The sequence below is a fragment of the Puma concolor genome, chromosome D1, assembly GCF_028749965.1.
Source record: "Puma concolor isolate L17-30 chromosome D1, mPumCon1.1.hap2, whole genome shotgun sequence".
Taxonomy (NCBI): Eukaryota; Metazoa; Chordata; class Mammalia; order Carnivora; family Felidae; genus Puma; species Puma concolor.
This window is the reverse complement of record NC_141676.1, coordinates 42,674,418-42,695,713: the sequence shown is the minus strand read 5'-3', so window position 1 is coordinate 42,695,713 and position 21,296 is coordinate 42,674,418. Positions and strand designations below refer to the sequence as shown.

Sequence of the window (21,296 nt, the reverse complement as noted above, 5' to 3'; positions counted from 1 at the left end):
TTGGTCCCAGGTCTAAGCACTCCAGCCAAATCACTGAACCCTCATGGACCTGAGTTTCATCATCTGAAGAACAGGATAATCTCTGCTCTTCTGCTGCTACAGGCATCAAGTAAGAAAAGGTACCAGAAAAAAACCACCTGCCCTTTGCTTTTGGAATGCCAAGATTACTATGAGTTTCCACATCAGTAAACTGGGACTAGTAACAGCTCCTACCTCAACAAATTATTGTGAAATTTAATCAGATAATAGTTACAAAACAGTTCTTGGAATTTTTCAGACTTGAAAAGAAGAGGCTATTACATAATTGCTACTACTATTGTTGCTGTTAATGACACTATTACCTCCATTAATATTATATCTTGCTACCTGGATAAGAGACTCATGGGAAAGTAGAAAAGTTTTGGAGAACAAGAAGCCTTCTTAAAAGGATAGTAGCATCACCAAGTCTAGAACTGGGGGAACCAGGAGTAGATTCCTCTTATGTTTTGCCTCTAATCCAAAAGTGAACCCAAAGTGCAGAAACCAAAACCAAAATGTACCTGCCTTAGCTCAAGTTTTTATGGCTTAAGAAATGTTCTGTGGGGGCACCTGGGTGGCTCAGTCAGTTAAGCATCTGACTTTGGCTCAGGTCATGATCTCATGGCTCATGGGCTCGAGCCCTGTGTCGGACTCTATGCTGACAGCTCGGAGCCTGGAGGCTGTTTTGGATTCTGTGTCTCCCTCTCTCCTACTCTCTCTCTCTCTCAAAAATGAATAATAAACATTAAATTTTTTTTAAAAAAGTAAGAAATGTACTGTGGGGATGCCTGACTGGCTCAGTTGGTAAAGCATGAGGCTCTGAATCTCAGGGTCCTGAGTTCGAGCCCCACATTGGGTAGAGATTACTTTAAAATAAAATACTCTGGATTTTCTCATGTACAGAAGGTCTAAAGAACCTGGATTAAAGAAACGATTTTTAAAAAGAAGAAGCAATGTACTCTGGAGGGTATCAAACATCTGCTAAATATCAGGAGCAACTGATGGATCCTGAAAACCTCACACAACTTTCCAGACCAAGGATCCATGGGGGGGGGGGGGGGGGGGTGGCGGTAAACCCAGCTGTTCCAATGCTCCCTCTCACTGAGCCATATTAGAGAAGGATACAAAAAAAAAAAAAAAAAAAAAAAGAGCATTCAGAAGTGATTATGGCAAATCTAAGAAAGCTGACTGACTAAAGCAAAGCATTTTTTATGTGAGGAAAAGGAAAACAATTACTCCCAAGCCCTTAAATCTCTCTCAAGAAGTTGTCTCAAAAGGAGATAGGAAATACAGTCAGCTGCCACAGTGCCCCAGCCTCCCATATGGCTGGCCTTTGAAGGTAGGGGACCAGACAGACACTGCTTTCCCCTAGGCCTGGGAGGACCCTTGGGGTGGGGAGCCAGGACTTGCTATAGGATAATCACTGGGAACTTCACAGAGTTACCACAGAAGAGTCAGCAGAAGAGATGAAGGTCGGGAGGCTGTGGTAACGGCTGATAGAGTCCTACCCAGCCCTCAAGTCCCCCAACTCAAGACTTAGCCTAGTACTTCATGGAAAAGACAGATACCATCAGACAGGAACACCTACCTCTCCCCTCACTGAACCTATCAACCTCCCAGCATGGGCTCTGGCATGGACAGTCCTTCCTCCCGTAAAATGGGTGAAAGGCCCTATTCCCAGCTGGGACCAGTGAGACTTAAGCTCCGGATCCCTTCCCATTCATCCCCTCAGAAACACTGCTCCAGCAACTGTCCCATCTCTTTCCTACATCATCCACTTCTCCCTCTCTCCTGGATCATTCCCAGAAAAACACAACATGCTCTATCATCTCTCACTAAAAAAACAGACCCCCCCCCCACCTCAAACCCACAACCCCTCTAATCCTCAGCTAATGTCTCAACCCCACTTCATAACCAAACTGCCTGAAAGATTCACCTATACTTATGGACTCCACTTCCATACCCCTGTTTTCTCTTCCACCTACTCCAGTCAAGTATTGTCCTTTAAGCTTCTGTGACCCACTCATTCTACTGGGTTTTCTCCTAGCTTCTGTTTCCTTTGCTGGATCCACCTCTTTTCCCAACCTCTAAATGCTGCTATGTCCCAAGGCTTAGGTCATCTTTTCTGTCTACACTCTCATTCAAGGTGAGTTCAATTAATCTTGTGGCCTTGAATACCAGCTATAATACTTAAATATACCTCTTCAATCCTCTCTCTCCTGAGCATCTGACTAGTTGACATATTCATATCTCAAATGTCAAAACAAGATCTCATGCTCTCCTCCACTCCAAACACTCCTCCCCACAGCCCTCCCATCTCAATGATATGAGTACCATCCGCTCAGGTACTTAAGCCTCTGGGAGTCGTCTTTGACTTTTCTCTTTCTCTCACAGACTGCATCCAAATCATCAAGTCTGAATCTGACTACTTCTCTTCCTCTCCAGTATTACACCCTCATTCAAATCATCATTAACTCTTGCCTGGACTACAGCAACAGCCTGCTACTACTATCCTTGCCCTACCAGTTGCCCACCTACATACAGTCCACTCTACGGCAGGTAGAATGGTCTTTCGAAAAGTGCAAATCAAATCACATTGCTCCCCTGCTTCAAACCCTCCAATAATTTCTCGCTGGGCTTAAAATAAAGTTTAAAGCCCCTTCCTCTGGCTCTACACCATTTAGCTCTTTCCTATCTGTAACCTCTTCTGTTGCTACTTTCTCCTTTGTTCACCACATTCCAGCCACACTAGCCTCTCCACTCTTCGAACTTGAACTTGAAGCTTTACAGCCCTTACTTTAATAGAACTGACTGTTCTATGGGGCGCCTGGGTGGCTCAGTTGGTTAAGCGTCCAACTTCAGCTCAGGTCATGATCTCACGGTTTGTGGGTTCAAGCCTCACATCAGGCTCTGTGCTGACAGCTCACAGCCTGAAGCCCGCTTCATATTCTGTGTCTCCCTCTCTCTCTGCCCCTCCCCTGCTCGTCCTGTCTCTGTCTCTCAAAAACAAATAAACGTTAAAAACAATTAAAAAAAAAAAACAGAATTGGCTGTTCTCTTCTGGAAATGCTTGCCACCTCATCAACACAAGGATGGCTCTTTCCTGTCATCCAAACTTTACCTTAAATGTCACCTATTCAGAAACAGCACTGATCTCTCAATCCAACCATACCACCCAGTCACTTGATATCACATGATGCTATTTTCATTTTCTGCACAGTAGTTACCACTGACATTATTCTTGTTTGGGGGGAGAGGAGTTGTTTAGTTTTTTTGTTTTGTTTTTTTTTCCTTATTGTCTGCTCCCTCTCCCCACTAGACTTCAAGCTCCATGAGCATCCAGATCTTGTCTGCCTCATTCATTTCTGCACTTCCAATGCCTAGAACAATGAGGAACACACAAGGAGAAATCTAATAAAGATCAATAAAATGCAGTATGAGCCACACAGGTCCACTAACTGGGAGGTTCTAAGGTTCCACCAGCTCCTCAACTTCTCTCTCAAACACAGAGGTGAGGCAGGACAGCAGGACCCCAGCCAGTCCCAGTGTTCACTTGTATAAATCTCATCCACCAGAATTTCAAACATCCTGCAAGAGCCCAAACCAGGATAGGAGGATCCGGGATTTTCTGTGACCATCTTAGCTTCGACTATGCTGCTCCGCTACCGACTAGCAGTGTTCCCAGTTGAAGAAAGGAATTCTGACTCACAGGCCCCCAAAAGTAAGAGTCAGACCACCGTCCAGACCTTGGCTAGTTAATTCATTCAGTAAACAAAAATTTACCGAGTGCCTACTCTGTGCCAGGCACTGGGCAAAGGATCAAAAGCTGCTCCTGACCTCATGGAGCTGACCGGCGAGCACGCAGACGGTTACAGAGAAACGGGGCAACACAGGTACACGCCCAGAGTGGGAAAGTAAGGGCCACACTGGTGCTCGTGGCTGCACCGCGCCCTAGCTTACGGCTCCCCGGATTTCATCTCTACAGACCCAGGTCTAGGGTAACCTGGCTAGTGGCACAACGCTCGCGGGCTTTTTCGGAACAGCTACCGCTTGACTAGCGGAGACAGGAGTGACTGTCCCTGTGGAGCGCCGGCTTTCAGAGACGCACAGTGCTCGAGGAATATTATTGGCTGATGGGTTCCCTCCCCACGCTCACCCCTCCCCCGCAGGCCCGCGCTCAGGATGGGGAGGGGGCCGAGGTTCCGACTCTCCGCCACCGTCCCAGAGAACGAGGTCGAAACCAAAGCGTCCTCTCTACTCCCCGCTCCCCTCCCTCTCTACTCCCCACTCCCCAGCCCCCAGTACTCGGACCCCAGGCGCAACCCCCCACCCCGGTGGGGCACCTCCCGGCTCCGTGCGGCCCGAGACCCCAGCGGGGAGGCGTGTCCGGGCCCTCACACCCGGGCCCGAATCCCTCCCAACTACAGGACCAGCGGGTAGTTTGCGGCCCCCGCCCCCTCTGCCGGCCGGATTCCGGCCCCCCGCGGAGATACGGACCCCACCGACCCCCTCCCCGTGCCCGCCACACAACTCCAGCACACAAAACCCCACAAGAGAGCGGCCGCGGCGCTGTGCGCGCCAACTCGCCCGGGACCCGCGCGGGAGGCGGGAGGCGGGAGGCGGGGGCGCGCGGCGGGAACCGGTCGGGCCCCGCCGCACAGGTGCGAGCCCAGCGCGGCGCCCCGGTCACTCACTCGATGAAGTAGCTGGCGCCCTCCTCCGTGAAGCCCTCCTCCCAGCCGCGGGGCAGGTCTGCGGAAATGCCAAAAAGAGTCAGGTCAAACTTGGGCCGCCCGGGCGCGCGCCCCCCGAGTGCCGCCCCCCACCCCGCCTGCCCCGCGCCTACCTGAGCGGATCATGTGGCCCGAGTTGACGGGCTCCCCGGTGCGCGGGTGCAGCCAGGTCGTGCGGCGGAGCTCGTCACTGCGGGAGAGAGGTGCACCTGTTAGCGCCGCCGCCGCTCTGGGGGCGCCCGCCCGGCCCCGCACCCCTCCCGGCCCGCGCCCCCGCCCGCGTGCCCGCGTGCCCGCTTGCCCGCGCCGCACTTGATGAAGAAGACGCGGCCGTCCCGGCACACGCCGTAGGACCAGTGCTCAGGTAAAGTGTCCCGCCCGACCGCCGCCGCCGCCATGTTCGCCGAGCGCGGAGCCGCCGCGGCCGCCGCGGGGCGGGGGAGAGGGGGCGGGGGCGGAGGCGGGGGAGGGGGCGGCGCGGGCGGCGGGCCGGCGGGCTCGGCCTGCGCGGGCCCGGGCGGCGACCCGGGGCGCTCCATCGCGGCGCGCGGCGACGTCCCGGCAGTCCCCAGTTACGGCGAGGCCGCGGGAGTTCGCCGCACCGGCCGACCCGAGCGCGGTGGCCGCGGCCTTTGTCCCCGCGCCTTCCCCGCCCCCCGCCGGCCGGCCCGGGCGAGCCCGCCGCGCGCCCCTTGGCCCCTGAGGCCCCGGGGCCCCGAGACCCGGGCGGGGCCGAGGGCCGCTGTTGGGGCGCCTCGGGCAAACTCCGGAAACTAGGTGCACCCCGAACGCTCCAGTAAGCCCCACCCGACTTCCACGACAAATGTGCCTCCAGGAACTTCTGGAGTTCTTTCTGAACCATGCAAACCTAAACAGGTTCCATCCATATTCCGAGCCTAGGTGTGTTCCTTCCTCTGTAAAATAAAGTCAATAGTAAGTACCACAAGAGATCGTTGGGTAGATTCTATGAAGTTTCTATGGTGTAGAGTGATTGGCCCCTGGCCCCCAGCAGGTGCTCTATTAATGCCAGGTCAAGCGTGATTTCATTTTCCCAAGTTTTCAGCTGGGATATGAAGCAGGAGACGGCAGGTTCTCTCCTCACACACCTCACACACACACACAGCCCTGAAGTTACCGGGATTGTAGGCTTCTTCTGCCTTTAATTCCTGTCAAGTGACAGAAAGAGACGCTGTGGACCTGGCTGCATCTGTCTGTCTTTAGAAGAGCAGACCCTACAGTCCGGGCCTTTAGTGGGGGCTCTGGGAAGTTCTTTACATGGCTGCAGCCTTCTCATAGTCAGGCCTATGCTGGGAACTCAGCTCCTGGGGGATCCGTCCCCTGACCCCTTTGTCCAAAAGAGACCCTTCTCCTCCTCCCTTCACCATCCCATTACTTGTGTGCACTTAATTGATATTCTTATGCATGTGTGTGTGTTTATTGCCTTGTATGTTGTGTATCAGCCCCTCCCTCCCACACACACACTAAACTGTCTGCTGCATGATAAGAGGGACCTTGCTCTGTCCCATATACTGCCATATTCCCAGTGCTTGGAACAGTGCCTGGCTCCTGTGTTCATTCAATAAATGCTGAAAAAGTGCATACAACCCTTTCCGCACTGACACCCCTGTACGCTGAGCATGAACAGAAAGGAAGCTGGGCTCTGGGAGATGTCAAGCGGAACCTTCAAGCGGCATAGGCTGTAGTTAGTGGAAAGAGGAAACTGTAGGTAGTATGGGCACTGTTATTCAGAAAAGCACCCCAGACAGGTGAAAATCAGTTGGGCCCAGAAGGACCGCTCAGGTTTGACTGAGAAGAGAGCACCCCAGAGGAGAAGGATGGGAGAGCAAACACAGGCTCATGGGAAGGGTATGGGATGTTGAAGAGACCATAACGGTTCCCTTCCTTGAGACAAACAGTGGTATTGGGGAAGGAGGTTGGTATGAGTTATAAGTGGGGGGTGGGTGGGGGCAGTGGGACACCTAGCTGGCTCAGTCTGTGGAATGTGTGGCTCTTGACCTCAGGGTCATGGGTTTGAGCCCCACGATGAGTATAGAAAATGCTTAAATATGGGGCGCCTGGGTGGCTCAGTCGGTTGGGCGTCCGACTTCGGCTCAGGTCATGATCTCGCGGTCCGTGAGTTCAAGCCCCGCATCGGGCTCTGTGCTGACAGCTCAGAGCCTGGAGCCTGTTTCAGATTCTGTGTCTCCCTCTCTCTCTGACCTTCCCCCATTCATGCTCTGTCTCTCTCTGTCTCAAAAATGAATAAACGTTAAAAAAAATTTAGAAAATGCTTAAATAAATAAAATTTTTTCAAAATCTCGAACGAAAGAAAGGGTTGGTGTGATTGTGGAGAACACTAAACACCTGTCTGAAAGGACCTCTTGCCTTTGAGGAGGTGCTTGAGCAAATGACAATAAGAAAGTTGTGTTTTTATTCTTTTCTTTTAAGCTTATTTATTTATTTTGAGATAGAGCACAAACAGGTGAGGGGCAGAGAAGGAGAGACACAATCCCAAGCAGGCTCCACACCATCAGCACAGAGTCTGATGCAGGACTCGAACTCACAAAATGCAAGATCATTGAGCCAAGGTCAAGAGTCAGACACTTCAGTCACCCAGGTACCCCAGTTGTGTTTTTATTCTTAAATGTTAATTTAAGATAATAACGAAATAGAAAAAAGATATGAACACAGTTCACAGAAAAGTAATACAATTGTCTTTTAAACAAATGAAAGATAAACATCTCATAATAGGAGAAATGCAGATTAAAATTAAATTGAGATACTATTTTTTTTAATGTTTACTTATTTGAGGCGGGGGGGAGACAATGAGTGGGGGAGGGTCAGAGAGAGAGAATCCTAAGCAGGCTTTGTGCTGACAGCACAGAGCCGACGCAGGGCTCAGTCTCACAAACCATGAAATCATGACCTGAGCCAAAATCAAGAGCTGGACGTTTAACCAACTGAGACACCCAGGCACCCCAAGATAGTATTTTTTTTAGATATCAGGTTGGCAAAAATGTGCATTGTAGAGAAAGACATTCGTATTCATTGTTGGTGGGACTACAAAATGGTTGTCTCTTTGAAGGCAATTTGGCGACAGCTATTACAATTTAAATGCATATATCTTTTGACCTAGCAATTCCACTGCTAGAAATTTATCTTACATTAGTGCTCACACAGAGACACAAAAACCTGTGTACCAGAGTATTCACTGCAGCATTGTCAATAGTTACAAAAGACTGGATACAACCTAAATGTCTATCAAAAAAGAACAGGTTCATGTGGTGATGGATGTTAACTAGACATCGTGGTGGTATTTTGCAACATATACAGATATTGAATCATTCTGTTGTATACATGAAACTAATACAATGTCATGTGTCAATTATGCCTCAATTTAAATACAAAAGAATAAATTAAATTATGTCATACTTGGGGCGCCTGGATGGCTCAGTCAGTTGAGCGTCCGACTTTGGCTCCAGTCATGATCTCAGGGTTTGTGGGTTTGAGCCCCGCATCAGGCTCTGTGCTGACAGCTCAGAGCCTGGAGCCTGCTTTGGATTCTGTGTCTTCCTCTCTCTGCCCCTCCTCTGCTCATGGTCTCTCTCTCTCTCTCTGTCTCTCAAAAATAAAAGTTAAAAAATTTTTTTTAAATTATATTATACTCTTACAATGGGATGCTATACAGCTGTTAAAAAGAATGAGCTAGATGTTATGTACTGATATGGAATGGTCTCCAAGACATTAAGGGGAACACAAGATGCAGAACTGAGTATATGGTATACTACTATTAATATATAGGGAGCATCATGGTTGAATAAGATATCCCTTGTTTGTGCCCCCCCCCCCCAACAACAATAATTTAGCATCTATCCATGGACAAAAGTGCTCTTGTGGGAGCTGTGGGATCCAGCACCATAGGCCAGTGGACCTGGGAAAAGTCTCATCCACATGTTGCATTGGGCAATAGGCGCACACACGTTGGTCCCAGTGTGGACCCTGCAGTGGCCCGTGAATCAACTCCCTCCCCTCTCAGCCACAGTCCAGGAGCCCCTGGAAAACAGCATCTTATACAATCACTTATGGCTGAGAGGGTCTTATTGTAGAAGTCCAGGTTTCCAGCAAAGAAGTTCTAGCGTACAGCTGGAGGAAAAACACAAGTTTAGATGCATTGGAAAGGCAGCTATTAAAGACTAGAGGAGGGAAGTGCTCTTTCAAAAATGGAGAGAGCAATATAAAACTTCAAGGAATGTGAAACATGGATCACAATCATCTTTCAGTAACCAGTCTCGACATGGAGGTCTTTCAGTCTCAATCATTAGTCACAATCATCTTTCAGTCCCAACATGGAGACCTGCAATTTACCCAACAGATAATTTGAAATACCTGTTTTAGGGAAACTCAATGAGCTACAGGAAAACACAGAAAGGCAATTTGATGAAATCAAGAAAACAGTACATGAACAAAATGAGAAGTTTAACAAAGAGATAGAAATCACAAAAAAGAACCAAACAAAAAATTCTAGAGCTGGAGAATACAATGAATGAAATGAAAACTGCAATAGACACATCAACGGCAGGATGGATTGAGAAGAGAGAATCTGTTAGAAGATAGGAACTTTGAAATTATGTAGTCAGAGGAGAACAAAATAAAAAAGATGAAAAGGAGTGAGGATAGCCTACATGAATTATGGCAAACCATCAAAAGAAAATAATTTATGAATTATGGAGTTCCAGAATGAGAAGGGAGAAGAAAGCTTATTTAAAGAAATAATGGCTGGGGCGCCTGGGTGGCTCAGTTGGTTAAGTGTTTGCCTCTTGATTTTGGCTCAGGTCATGATCTCATGGCTCGTGAGTTCAAGCCCTGAGTTGGGCTCTTCACTGACAGCACAGAGCCTGCTTGGGATTCTCTCTTTCTCCCTCTCTCCTGTGCTTGTGTTCTCTTTCTCTCTCAAAATAAATAAACTTAAAAAAATAGAAAATAAATAATAGCTGAGAACTGCCCAAATCTGGTGAAAGATTTGGATATCCAAGTTCAAGAAGCTCATAGGTCACCAAATGAACTCAAAGAGATCCTCTCCAAGACATATTATAATAAAATTGTCAAAAATCAAAGTTAAAAAAGGAATCTTAAAAGCAGGAAGAGAAAAGAAGCTTATAGCATCCAAGGAACCTCCCCCATAAGGCAGTCAGAATCTCAGCAGAAACCTCACAGCCTGAGAGAGAATGAGATGATATATTCAAACTGCTAAAAGAAAAAAACCTGCCAACCAAGAGTACTCTATTTGGCAAAGTTATCCTTCAGAAATGAAGAAGTAATAAAGAATTTTCCAGAAAAACAAAAGCTAAGGAAGTCTATCACTGCTAGACCTGCTTCATAAGAAATGCTGAAAGGAGTCCTTTAAACTGAAATGAAGGATACTAATTAGTAACAAGAAAACACGTCAATAGATGAGTGAATAAAGAAGTTTTGAGATATCTATAGATACAGGTATCGGTATCTATATGAGAATATATATATATTCTCATGTATAATGATATATGAGATATATACATATATATACACATGTATATACATATATATGTATATACATATGTATATGTGTGTACGTATATGTAAGTATGTCTGTGTATATATGTGTACATATATGTGTATATATACATATATATCTCCTACAAATAATAATGTATATTATATATATATATATATATATATATATATATATCATACAAATAAGAATAATATTTAGTCATGCAGGAGAAAGAAATCCTGCCACTTATGACAACAAGGATATACCCTGAGGGCATTATGCTAAGTGAAATAAGTCAGAGAAAAATAAATACTGTGTGATATCACTTATATGCAGAATATAAACTCATAACTCATAGAAACAGAGAGTAGAATGCTAAATGCCAGAGGGTGGGGGATATGGGGAGATGTTTATCAAAGGGTACAAATATCCAGTTTTAAGTTGTGGGGATCTAATATACAGCATGGTGGTTATAGTTAACAATTCTGTATTATATAGTTGAAAGTTGCTAAGAGACTAGATCTTAAATGTTCTCACCACAAAAAAGTAATTATGTAAGGTGATAGAGCTGTTCACTAATACTACTGTAGTAATCATTTCACAATACCTAAGTATGAAATCAACACGTTATACTTGTTAAACTTACTCTGTCAACTTTATCTAAATAAAACTAATATATAAATACAAATATGTATAGTCCCTAGATGAAAACACAAGAACAGGTAAGGTGATTGTTTCAGTGATAGCAATGGGAAGAGACTTACTTTTCCTTTTGTCCCTTTTTGAACTGTTTGATATTTTTACCATTAAAACATATATGTAGAATTAGCAGTGAGCAGAGCTTGAAGTGGCTGAGGCCTGCTGATGGGGCTTTGGAGATGGACAGCCAGATTCTTTATGATGACTACCTGGCGGTTTTCCTACATGCCTGTGAGAATCCCCCAGCATGAATTCCTCCTCAGAAGATGGTACACCATACACACTACAGCGATGAGCTGAGACACAGTTTCTGCCCCCAGTCCTCACACTGACAAAGCCCCCTGGAGCTCAGCTGGGACTTAACATCCAAAGAGGAAGGGCCTCCCAGCTAGGTGACTTCTTTTCAAGATGATTCCTGACCTTGATGCACACTGAACAGGACTTCAGAAAAGAGACCAAACCCTAGCTGTGAATGATGTGGATTTCTAAGATATTGAGCACAGCAAGGCTGTTGAGATCCTGAAGACAGCCAGCAAAATCAGCACATGTGTCTGCTTCTCTCTGTACAAGTGAAGGAGAGGACTATACACTGGAGAGTTGCAACCCACAGCCCTCCACTTGGAATCTTCTGGGGAAAAGCTGACAAGGCCCCAGGGAAGCCATTTGGGAAACTACTCTCAGCCCATCCTTGGCAGAGTGGAGTGGGGAGGATGGGGTGACAGTGAGACCCTGCACTGAGCCCATTAGCCAAATGCATCGTCCGAACTACTGTACTTTCAGTGACCTGGTTTTCTAGGTGAGCTTCTTTCCCTGGATGGAGAAGGATGATGACATCTAGGTACAACCTAGCCTGTGGAGAACTCTGCTAGGAAAAGCAACTGATATTTACCAAATACCATGTTTTAGGCATTTACATATATGTCATATCATTTTCATTAGAGTATAGAAATCAGTACAAAAAAGAATCTTGAGGCCTCCCATCCAATCTGCCTGGCCATCTCCTCCCATCTTTATATTACCAGTCTCATACACTTTGGAGATTCCAGTGAGACCCTGTTTCCCCCTCTTCTTCCTTCTCCTATTATCTACCCCCGCCAAAAGTAAAATGCAACATTGAAGGGAAGAAAATATATGTATATTTAAGGATAAAATAATATAATTCATCAAGAAAACCAATAAGAAATACCATGAAATTATTTCAATAAATGCCAAAAGATGTATTTGATAAAACTATCACTATTTAAAAAATTATGTTAGAATCTAAAATTAAAAACAGTGACAATATCAAATGCTAGTGAATATACAGAGAAACTGCATCCTGGAAAATAATTTGCGAATTTCTTTAAAAAATAAACATTCACTTAACCAGCATGGTAACCATACATGGTTACCAGTATGACCCAGCAATCCTATTCCTGGACATTTATCTCAGAGAAATGAAGCATATATCCTTGTAAAAGCTTCTGCATGATTGGTCAGAGCAGGTTTTTGTAATAGACAAAAACTGGAAACAAAATGTTCTATAATAGGTGAATGGTTTAAAAAACTGTGGTACAGTGCTCACTTCGGCAGCACATATACTAAAATGGGAACAATACAGAGAAGATTAACATGGTCCCTGCACAAGGAGGCTTGCAAATTCATAAAGTCTTCCATATTTAAAAAACAACGCAAGGGGCGCCTGGGTGGCTCAGTCGGTTAAGCGTCCGACTTCGGCTCAGGTCATGATCTCGCGGTCTGTGAGTTCGAGCCCCATGTGGGGCTCTGTGCTGACAGCTCAGAGCCTGGAGCCTGCTTCGGATTCTGTGTCTTCCTCTCTCTCTGACCCTCCCCCATTCATGCTCTGTCTCTCTCTGTCTCAAAAATAAATAAACGTTTAAAATAAATAAATAAATAAATAATAAAAAACAACACAAAACAAAACAAAAGTTGGTACATCTGTACTATGGAATACTACCTAGTAATAAAAGGGAACAAACTATTGATACACCAACTTGAATGGACCTCCAGGCAATATGCTGAAAGAGCCAATTTGAAAAGGTTACATATTATTTTATACTACCATATTTTCAAAATAAAAAAATACAGAGAGGGGAGCCTGGGTGGCTCAACCAGTTAAGCCTCCGACTTTGGCTCAGGTCACGATCTCACCAACCATGAGTTCAAGCCCCACATCAGGCTCTGTGCTGACAGCTCAGAGCCTGGAGCCTGCTTCAGGTTCTGTGTCTCCCTCTCTCTCTGCCCCTTACCCACTTATGCTCTCTCTCTCTCTCAAAAATAAAATAAAAACATAAACAAACAAACAAAAATAGAAAGAGAGACGGAGAACTGATCAGTGGTTGCCAGGGGTTAGGGATGGTACTGGAAAGGGGAAAGATGACCATAAAGGAATGGCATGGGGAAGGTCTTTGTGGTGAAGAAACAGTTCTGTATCTTGCTTGCAATGGTGGCTACACAAGTGGATCAAATGACTATAGAAGTAGACACACACATTGTACCAATGTCAGTTTTCTGCTTTTGCTATTGTCCTGTAGTTACATAAGATGTCACCATCGGGGAACTGGGTGAAAAGTAAACAGATACCTCTCTACTGTCTTTGCAAAATTCTGTGAATCTATAATTATCTCAAAATAAGAAATTTTTAAAAAGTATTAGAAAACTACAAATAACCAAATGTTTCTTTTGAGAGTCTCTCTCTCTCAGGTATATAGAAACATTCTTTAACAATAAAACATTTAAAGACATTCTCATTAAAATAAGAAAAGGGGCGCCTGGGTGGCTCAGTCTGTTAAGCTTGGACTCTTGATTTCCACTCAAGTCATGATATCAAGTTCATGAGATTGAGCCCTGAGTCAGGAGTTTTCAGACCAGAGCCTGCTTGGGATTCTCTCTCTCTCTCCTCTCTCTGCCCTACACCCCCATTTGTGCACACACACATGCTCTCTGTCAAAATAAATAAATAAACATTAAAAAAATAATAAAATAAAATAAAACTAAAAAAAAAAAAACAAGCATACCTATAGTGAAGCTATTATTTAATGCTGTTTTAGAAGTTTTTGCAGAGGCGCCTGGGTGGCTCAGTTGGTTAAGCGTCCAACTTTGGCTCAGGTCATGATCTCATGGTTTGTGAGTCCGAGCCTCACGTCGGGCCCTGTGCTGACAGCTCAGAGCCTGAAGCCTGCTTTGGATTTTGTGTCTCCCTCTCTCTCTGCCCCGCCCCTGCTCGCACTCTCTCTTTCTCTTTCAAAATAAATAAATGTTAAAGAAAGTTTTTTAATAAAAATAAGTTTTTACCAATATAATAAGATCCAAAACAGAAGTGAAAGATTTAAGTATTGGGAAGGAAATAAATTTTATCTTATTGGTAGACAATATGGAATGATCTTTTAAATGTGGAAAACAACCTCAAACTCTTAGAATTAATATGAGAATTCAGGACCAAGATAATACCACAAAATCAATACTTTGATAAGCAGTCACTGAACTCTTCTCCTTTATAGTAGTAGCAAATATATAAACAATTTAGGAATAAACCTAATGAAAAAACATATGCAAAACATATATGTGTAAAACCTATATGATCAAAACTGGAAAGCTTTACTGAAAAATAGTGTTATAACAATTTTATTTCAAATTTAAACATGTAAATGTAAAACAAATAAATAAATAAAAGCAATGCCTGCATTCTAAGGGTCTTGGTAAGATTTAGAAATTCTTGCAATTACTAGTAATATCATCCAATGAATTATAAGCCAAAATGTTTATGTTATATATTCTAGTTCTGTACTCCTCAAAGCAGTACATTGGCCCCATGAATTATGGCTAGTCTGTATTGTCTGAACTGCTATGTGTTCTAAATATAAAAAGCACAGCAGATTTTGAAGATTTAGTATAAAATATGTAAAATATCTCATTCACAGTTGTGTTGATTACATGTTGAAATAATATTTTGGATGTATTGCGCCATGTAAAATATATTATTAAAATAGTAGTTACTACAAAATTTTACGTTACATATATTTGCTCACCTTTGTGGCTCACATTATATTTCGGTTGGACAGCACTGTTAGAGCTTTTTCATTTCACACTTTCATGTACCTAAAGACCTTACTGCCCATTAAAATTACTTGTGAGCTTTAAAAACAAAAAAGGCTGGGCTGTACCCTAAGAAATACAATTGGTGTTGGTAGTATTGGTATGATCTTGATTCTCCCTAGGTGATTCTAATGTACTCCCAAGGTTAATAACTACCACTATTGACTTCAGGCTATCAAGCTCTGAAGAATCCTTTTTCACATTTATCATTTCATACAATTAAGAAAGGTACTTGACAGGCTAAGAAGTAACATTTGAATCTGAGAGCACAGATGTGGTGCTGGTTCCATTCTGGATGGATACCTCCTGTGATTGATCAAAACAAGATGTGAATTTTTCCCAGCCTATGGTGTGATCGTGGCAGAATTTTCAGTTTATAAAAACAAAGTAGAGTAATTGATTCTTTTTTTAAAGTTTTACATGCTTCTTGGAGCACAGTTACTAATATTTGAGCTGGTTCTGAGTGGATGGAATTTATGATGGATTTAAAACACAGAGGTTTGTGTGCTGTCTTCTCTTTCTGATCACAGCATCTCTAGGAGGTGGGCAGGGCAAGCGTTTTTATCCCCATTTTTAGAGGAAGACACTGAGGCCCACCCAAGGAGGGCAAGTAGGTTGCCTAAGATTGTGTGACTCGGTACATAACATAGCCTAGACTGGAAAACACCTTTTGACACGTGTCCAAGGCCCTCCATTTCCAATTGATTTATCCTTGGACAAATCACTACCACCTATGATAAAAGGGGCTTTTGTCCAGAGGCTCTTTCCCTTAATCAGCCCTAGTAAAGGACTTCAGCTTATACTAGATAGCTCTGCTGATGTACGTGGCACTAAGCCAACATCTTAAGTGCAAAATAGTTCATGCTCAAAGATGAATCAAAATGTGATTCAGTCAACCAAACAATGCCCCCAAATTTTTAGCTTCCAGGTAACTAGTAATGCACTATATTCCTGTAAAAACTTTGCATTACTCTCAAGGAGACAGTGTGACGTGATGGAAGAGCATGGACTCTGCAGGTGTCAGACCTGCAGGTGACTCCAGGTGCTGGCCCTCACTAAGCTGTGCATCCTGGGCATGCCACTTCTCTCATTTACTGAACATCTACTGGCAGTAGACAGTATAAACTCCTAGAGCTGCAATGGAGCACACACCATGGTCCCTTCCCTCAAGAATTCTCAGGATGTGGGAGAAGCGTGTCCTATAAATGCCAGAAGAACAGAGCTGCTCTGGAGCAGCTAGGGCAGCATTGCAGGAGCCTGAAGATAACAGTTTAGGAAAACGGTTTAGGTTAACAATTGGTGAATCTAGAAATATGGATACTCATTGTGTATCTTGCAACTTTTCTATAGATTGGAACATTTTCCAAATAAAAAGGTGGGGTAGAAAAGTTAAAAAAAAAAACAAATATTAAATATTAAAATATTTAGCAATAAACTAATGAGAAATGTGAAAGTTTAATACAGAGAAATCCCTTATACATTACTAAGGTTTATAAAACCTGAATAAATGGGAGAGACATGCCTTGAGGAGGAAGCTATCAAATTGGGGGTGGGGGAGGATAGGAATAAGAGATCCTATGGACTGAATTATGTACCCCCAAAATTTGTATATTGAAACCCTAATCCCTAATGTGACTATTTAGACATCAGCCCTTTAAAGAAGTAATTAATATTAAATGAGATCATAGGGTAAGGCCCTAATCCATTAGAACTGGTGTCCTTGTATGAAGAGGAAGAAAGACCAGAGGGCTGAAAGAAAGGAAAGAAAGAAAGAAAAAGGAAGGAAGAAAGAAAAGAAAGAGAAAGGAAGGAAGGAAGAAAGAGAAAAAGAAATTTTTGGCTCAGTCAGTTAAGCATCCAGCTTCAGCTCAAGTCATGATCATGGTCAGTGAGTTCGGGCCGAGTTCGCGCATCAGGCTCTGTGGTGACAGCTCAGAGCCTGAAGCCTGCGTCAGATTCTGTGTCTCCCTCTCTCTCTGTCCCTCCGCCGCTTGCACTTTGTCTCTCTCTCCCTCTCTCTCTTAAAAGTAAATAAGCATTAAAAAAAAAAAAAAAAAGGAGTTAGGGGCACCTGGGTGGCTCACTCTGTTAAAGTTCAGCATCTGACTGGCTCAGGTCATGATCTCACAATTCATGAGTTCAAGCTCCCGGTCGGGCTCTGTGTTGACAGCTCAGAGCTTGGAGCCTGCTTCGGATTCTGTGTCTCCCTCCCTCTCTGTCCCTCCCCAACTGTGCATGCGCACTCTCTCTCTCTCTCAAAAATAAACATAAAAAAAGAAAGAAAAAAAAGGAAACGCCCACAGCAGTTAAAATCAGGGATCCCCTTACCCTGATTATGGCGGTCTATGTGAAGCCTCAAATTCTGCATTTTAATAAGTGATATCCCTACCAGGTGATTCTGTTGAAGGTGGTCCCACACCACACTTTGAGAAATGCCACTCCAATTTCAGCCCGGAGGTTCAGAGAGATTCAGCAAGAAGCAGTTAATCCTCAAAGGAAATGCATATACAATTCTACAAAGATATGCACAAACAAACCAACAAACAAACCAACAAACAGACACTATTAGCCTCTGGGAAAGTTTTGAGGGTCTGGTATGAGAGGGAGACTTATTTTTTAATTTTTGTTTTATTTCGTAATAAGATAGTACAGTAAAACCTTGGATTGCAAGTAAGGTGTTCTGCGAGTGTTCACAAGACGAGCAAACATTTCTAATAAAATTCTAACTTGATAAACAAGCGATGTCTTGCAATACGAGTAGTATATGATGCTAAATGTCACATGATCACAACTGAGCCAATGGTTCTTGAAATTTGCTTTGATATACAAGTGCTTGGATTACAAGCATGTTTCCGGAATGAACTACCAAGGTTTTGCTGTACTATTTTTCAATTTAAAAACTAACTTGAAAAAAAGAGGTCATGAATTTAAAGAGCTTTTTAGTGGGGCACCTTCTTACTGGGTGGCTCAGTCAGTTGAGTGTCCAACTTCGGCTCAGGTCATGATCCGTGAGCTTGTGAGTTTGAGCCCTGTGTCAGGCTCTGTGCTGACAGCTCAGAGCCTGGAGCCTGCTTCAGGTTCTGTGTCTCCCCCCTTCCCACTTGCACTCTGTCTCTCAAAAATGAATAAGCATTAAAAAAATACAATTAAAAAAGTAAAATAAAGAGCTTTTTGTTGGCATGTTTCCCAACAAATAGGTAATCAACAAGTAAAAATTCCTTTCTTTTTTGTGTTCCACTCATTTCCCATGGCTCAGTTGGTTGAGGGTCAGACTTTGGCTCAGGTCATGATCTTGCAGTTCAAGTCCCACATCGGGTTCACTGCTGTCAGTGCAGAGCCTGCTTTGGATCCTCTGTCCCTCTCTCTCTGCCCCTGCCCTGCTTGCATGCTCTCTTTCAAAAATAAGTAACACATTTAAAAAAAAAAAAAAAAAAAACTAAGAACTTACTAAGATCCCTTTAAAAAAAAAATTTTGCCATCCCTTTCCTTCCCTCCCTGCCCCCACCCAACAGTATCTCCATTTGTGCATTTGATTAACAAATTTTACTTTCATTCATATTGTATTCTAAGCACAGTTCTAAGACACACTCCCTCCCAGCCTGCACAGAGCTTTTCATCCCCAACCTCACCTCTGCCAATTTTGTCTTAATTCCTGTCTCTCCAGGCTTACACAGGCCATCCCCATACACAAACCTAAACTAGCTTTCCCACTCCTTTCCCTCAGAACCTAAATTCTCCTCCATGGAGCCTCCAGCCCCCCAGTGATATTCTTAGAAGGGTGGGAAATTGATAGGAATCTGTGAGCCAGCTCCCTGCTGCCCTCTGGTGGGCCTCCTTGGGGCTCACGTCCCTCTTCTTTAGGGCCTGCTTCTCCCCAATTGGCATCTACTCCATCTTGGGTGGGTACGCCCCAGGGAATGTGTACCCAGAATATACTGGCTCTTCCTGGACCCCTGGCTCAGAGCTGGGATGTGTGTGATCGAAAGTCTGAGCCAGAATGTCCCTAAAGGCCACTGTCTTAACAGAAGCAGTGCTGTATGGGAGGGCAGTAGTACTACCCCGTCTGTACGTGTGTGTGTGTGTGTGTGTGTGTGTGGTAGAGAGGTGGGGGCTGCGGGTACTTAAGGTGAAATGTCTTTGCTAGAATTTTTTTATTCTTTCTTTTACTCTTTGTGTTTTATCTTGTGCCAAAGACAATTTATACTCCGTCAGAAACATCAGAAAATAGAGACATGAAAAAGATTTAAACAATCTCACCTAGATACCGTTTCTGCTCACATCTAGAGCAGGAACAGAGGGGAAAGGGTACTGGGCCAGGAACCAGGACACTGGATTCTAGTCCTCACTGTCAACTCACTGTGTGACTCTGGGCAAGCCCCTTACTTCTTGGAGTCTCAACGTATCATACACACAAAAGAGTACCCCAGTAAAGCGCCCCATCTGGCGTTCCTCCTCTGAGATTCTAAGTCAGTGGTCCCAAGCAGTCAATTAGACCCTTAGACTATTCCAACTTTCAATCACTACAAATATTTAAAAGCAGTGAAAGTGGACTAAAACAGATTACAAATAGGAGGGAAAGCTCTGAAAAAGTTCTGAAAATGAACAAAAATGCTTCAAAACTCTTAGTTGAAAAGTGCCTTCTGAAGCATGAAAATAGCTGATACTATAGAAAAAAAAAAAAAAAAACAGCAACTGGGGAATATTTCTTTTCAACCAAATCATTGTTTCAATCAAAATGCTGTATTCATGAGAATGCCTTCAGAAAAACTGCTTTCCGTCCAATCATATATCTGTGTGAGGCAGCCAGCAAGAGCTTCCATCCACCTCCCCTGTGAGCTTGAGAGAAGTTTGAGGTCTCCACCCCTGGTGAAATAAACATAAGGCCAACTGCAGGCATGCATGTCCCCAGCAAGCGTTTACTGATTCTCTTCTTGTCGGGCTCTGCACTGGGCGCTGGGGATATACGGCCACCAGTACAGCCCTGCCATCCTTTCCCCACGGGGGCTCCCAGCCAGTCTGACAGGGCAGACAAACATGTCCATGTGTAATTCCAATCAGGGTGAGACGAGGTGAGAAGTGGAAGTCGTGGAACATGGCGAGAGGCAGGGAAACCATTGCCCTGTCCCTCCAGCAGCCATGAAGCTGTAGAAACTGGGCCTTCCCCTCCTCGGTAAAAAGTTCCAGTTATTTTTGCCGTGAAACAAATCATCCCAATACTCAATGCCTCAAAACCACCATTTTAGTTTGCTCAGGATTCTGTAGGTCAAGAAATCAGAGGGCATGGCAGGAATGGCTTGTCTTTTCTCCAAAATGTCCAGGACCTCAGCTGGGGACGTCAGTGACTGGGGGTGACTCCAGGGCTGAGAGCAGGAGTCACGTGGAAGTATCTTCACCCACATGCCCCAAGGTAAGTACTGGCTATTGCCTGGGCCACAACTGCGGCAGTTTTCCAGAGCACCTATGTGTGGCCTCTGCGTGTGGCCTAGGCTCTCACCGTGGAGGCCTCAGGGTCCCAGCTGCCCTACATGGCAGCTCAGGACTCCAAGCATGAGCGTCCTGGTAACAAGGCCTTTTCTGCCTTCACTACAGAAGTCCTGAAGTGTCACTGCTCAGAATTTATTAGTTATAAGTAAGCCACAGGCCTGCCAGATTGATGTGGAGGATGATTAGACACCACATCTAGATTGGAGAATGGTAAGGTTCCAAGAAGACAAGTGCGACAGGAGTTTTTTGCTGTGGCCATCTTTGACACAATTTACCACATCCGGGGTGGATCCAGCACCCCATTTACTGCCCAGCATGGGAGGGCAGGCCTGAGTGGGGTCCAGTGAGAGGTGGGGCAGAGGTAAGAAGGGAAAGGAGCTGGACTCCTTTTTGCCCCATTCCGTGGGCAATTCCATTTGACCATGGCTTTGGTTTCTACTCTCCGATGACTCCATATCCCCGACCCAGAGCTTTCTTCTGAGTTTCAGATCAGTTGTCTACTTGCCCGCCTACTTTTCCTTTCAGTGTCTCAGTGAGTTCTTGTGAACAATGGAGACATTGATACTCTCCACCTTATGCCTAACACATGTAAGTGCCCAGTAAGTGGTAGCTATTAGATGACATCTCTATGTGGGTATCTTTTTTTTGATTATCAGGAATATAGTTGATAGAGTCTTTTTTTTTTTTTTGAGAGTATGCACATGAGCGGAGGAGGGGCAGAGAGAGATGGGGACAGA

At 44.5% G+C, this 21,296-nt stretch overlaps 1 protein-coding gene, 2 non-coding genes and 1 pseudogene across 12 annotated transcripts in view; 3 read left to right on the top strand and 1 right to left on the bottom strand.

The window, feature by feature from the left end:
• The window catches only part of PLEKHA7 (pleckstrin homology domain containing A7), a 220,065-nt gene extending 214,760 nt beyond the window's left edge, over positions 1–5,305 (bottom strand). For 6 of the 10 annotated variants that reach the window (XR_015240972.1, XM_086677863.1, XM_086677865.1 and 3 more), the window contains exons 1-3: positions 5,064–5,305; positions 4,865–4,941; positions 4,713–4,770 (exon numbers count right to left, since the gene is read on the bottom strand). Coding sequence is in view for 9 of the 10 variants with exons in the window: in XM_086677863.1 (XP_086533989.1) it covers positions 4,713–4,770; positions 4,865–4,941; positions 5,064–5,290 (362 nt within the window). In the remaining variant the exon portion in view is untranslated. The remainder of the gene's footprint in view (positions 1–4,712; positions 4,771–4,864; positions 4,942–5,063) is intronic. The other 4 variants (XM_086677867.1, XM_086677868.1, XM_086677870.1 and 1 more) reach the window with 1 other exon arrangement.
• On the top strand, positions 805–877 carry TRNAQ-CUG (transfer RNA glutamine (anticodon CUG)). Its single transcript has one exon. It is a non-coding gene; the product is annotated as a tRNA-Gln (tRNA).
• A 5,717-nt stretch (positions 5,306–11,022) lies between the features above and the next one.
• On the top strand, positions 11,023–13,584 carry LOC147576619 (PDZ domain-containing protein 11-like; annotated as a pseudogene).
• LOC112866179 (U6 spliceosomal RNA) lies at positions 12,537–12,642 on the top strand. The gene has a single exon (XR_003224047.1). It is a non-coding gene; the product is annotated as a U6 spliceosomal RNA (small nuclear RNA).
• Positions 13,585–21,296: the final 7,712 nt, after the last annotated feature.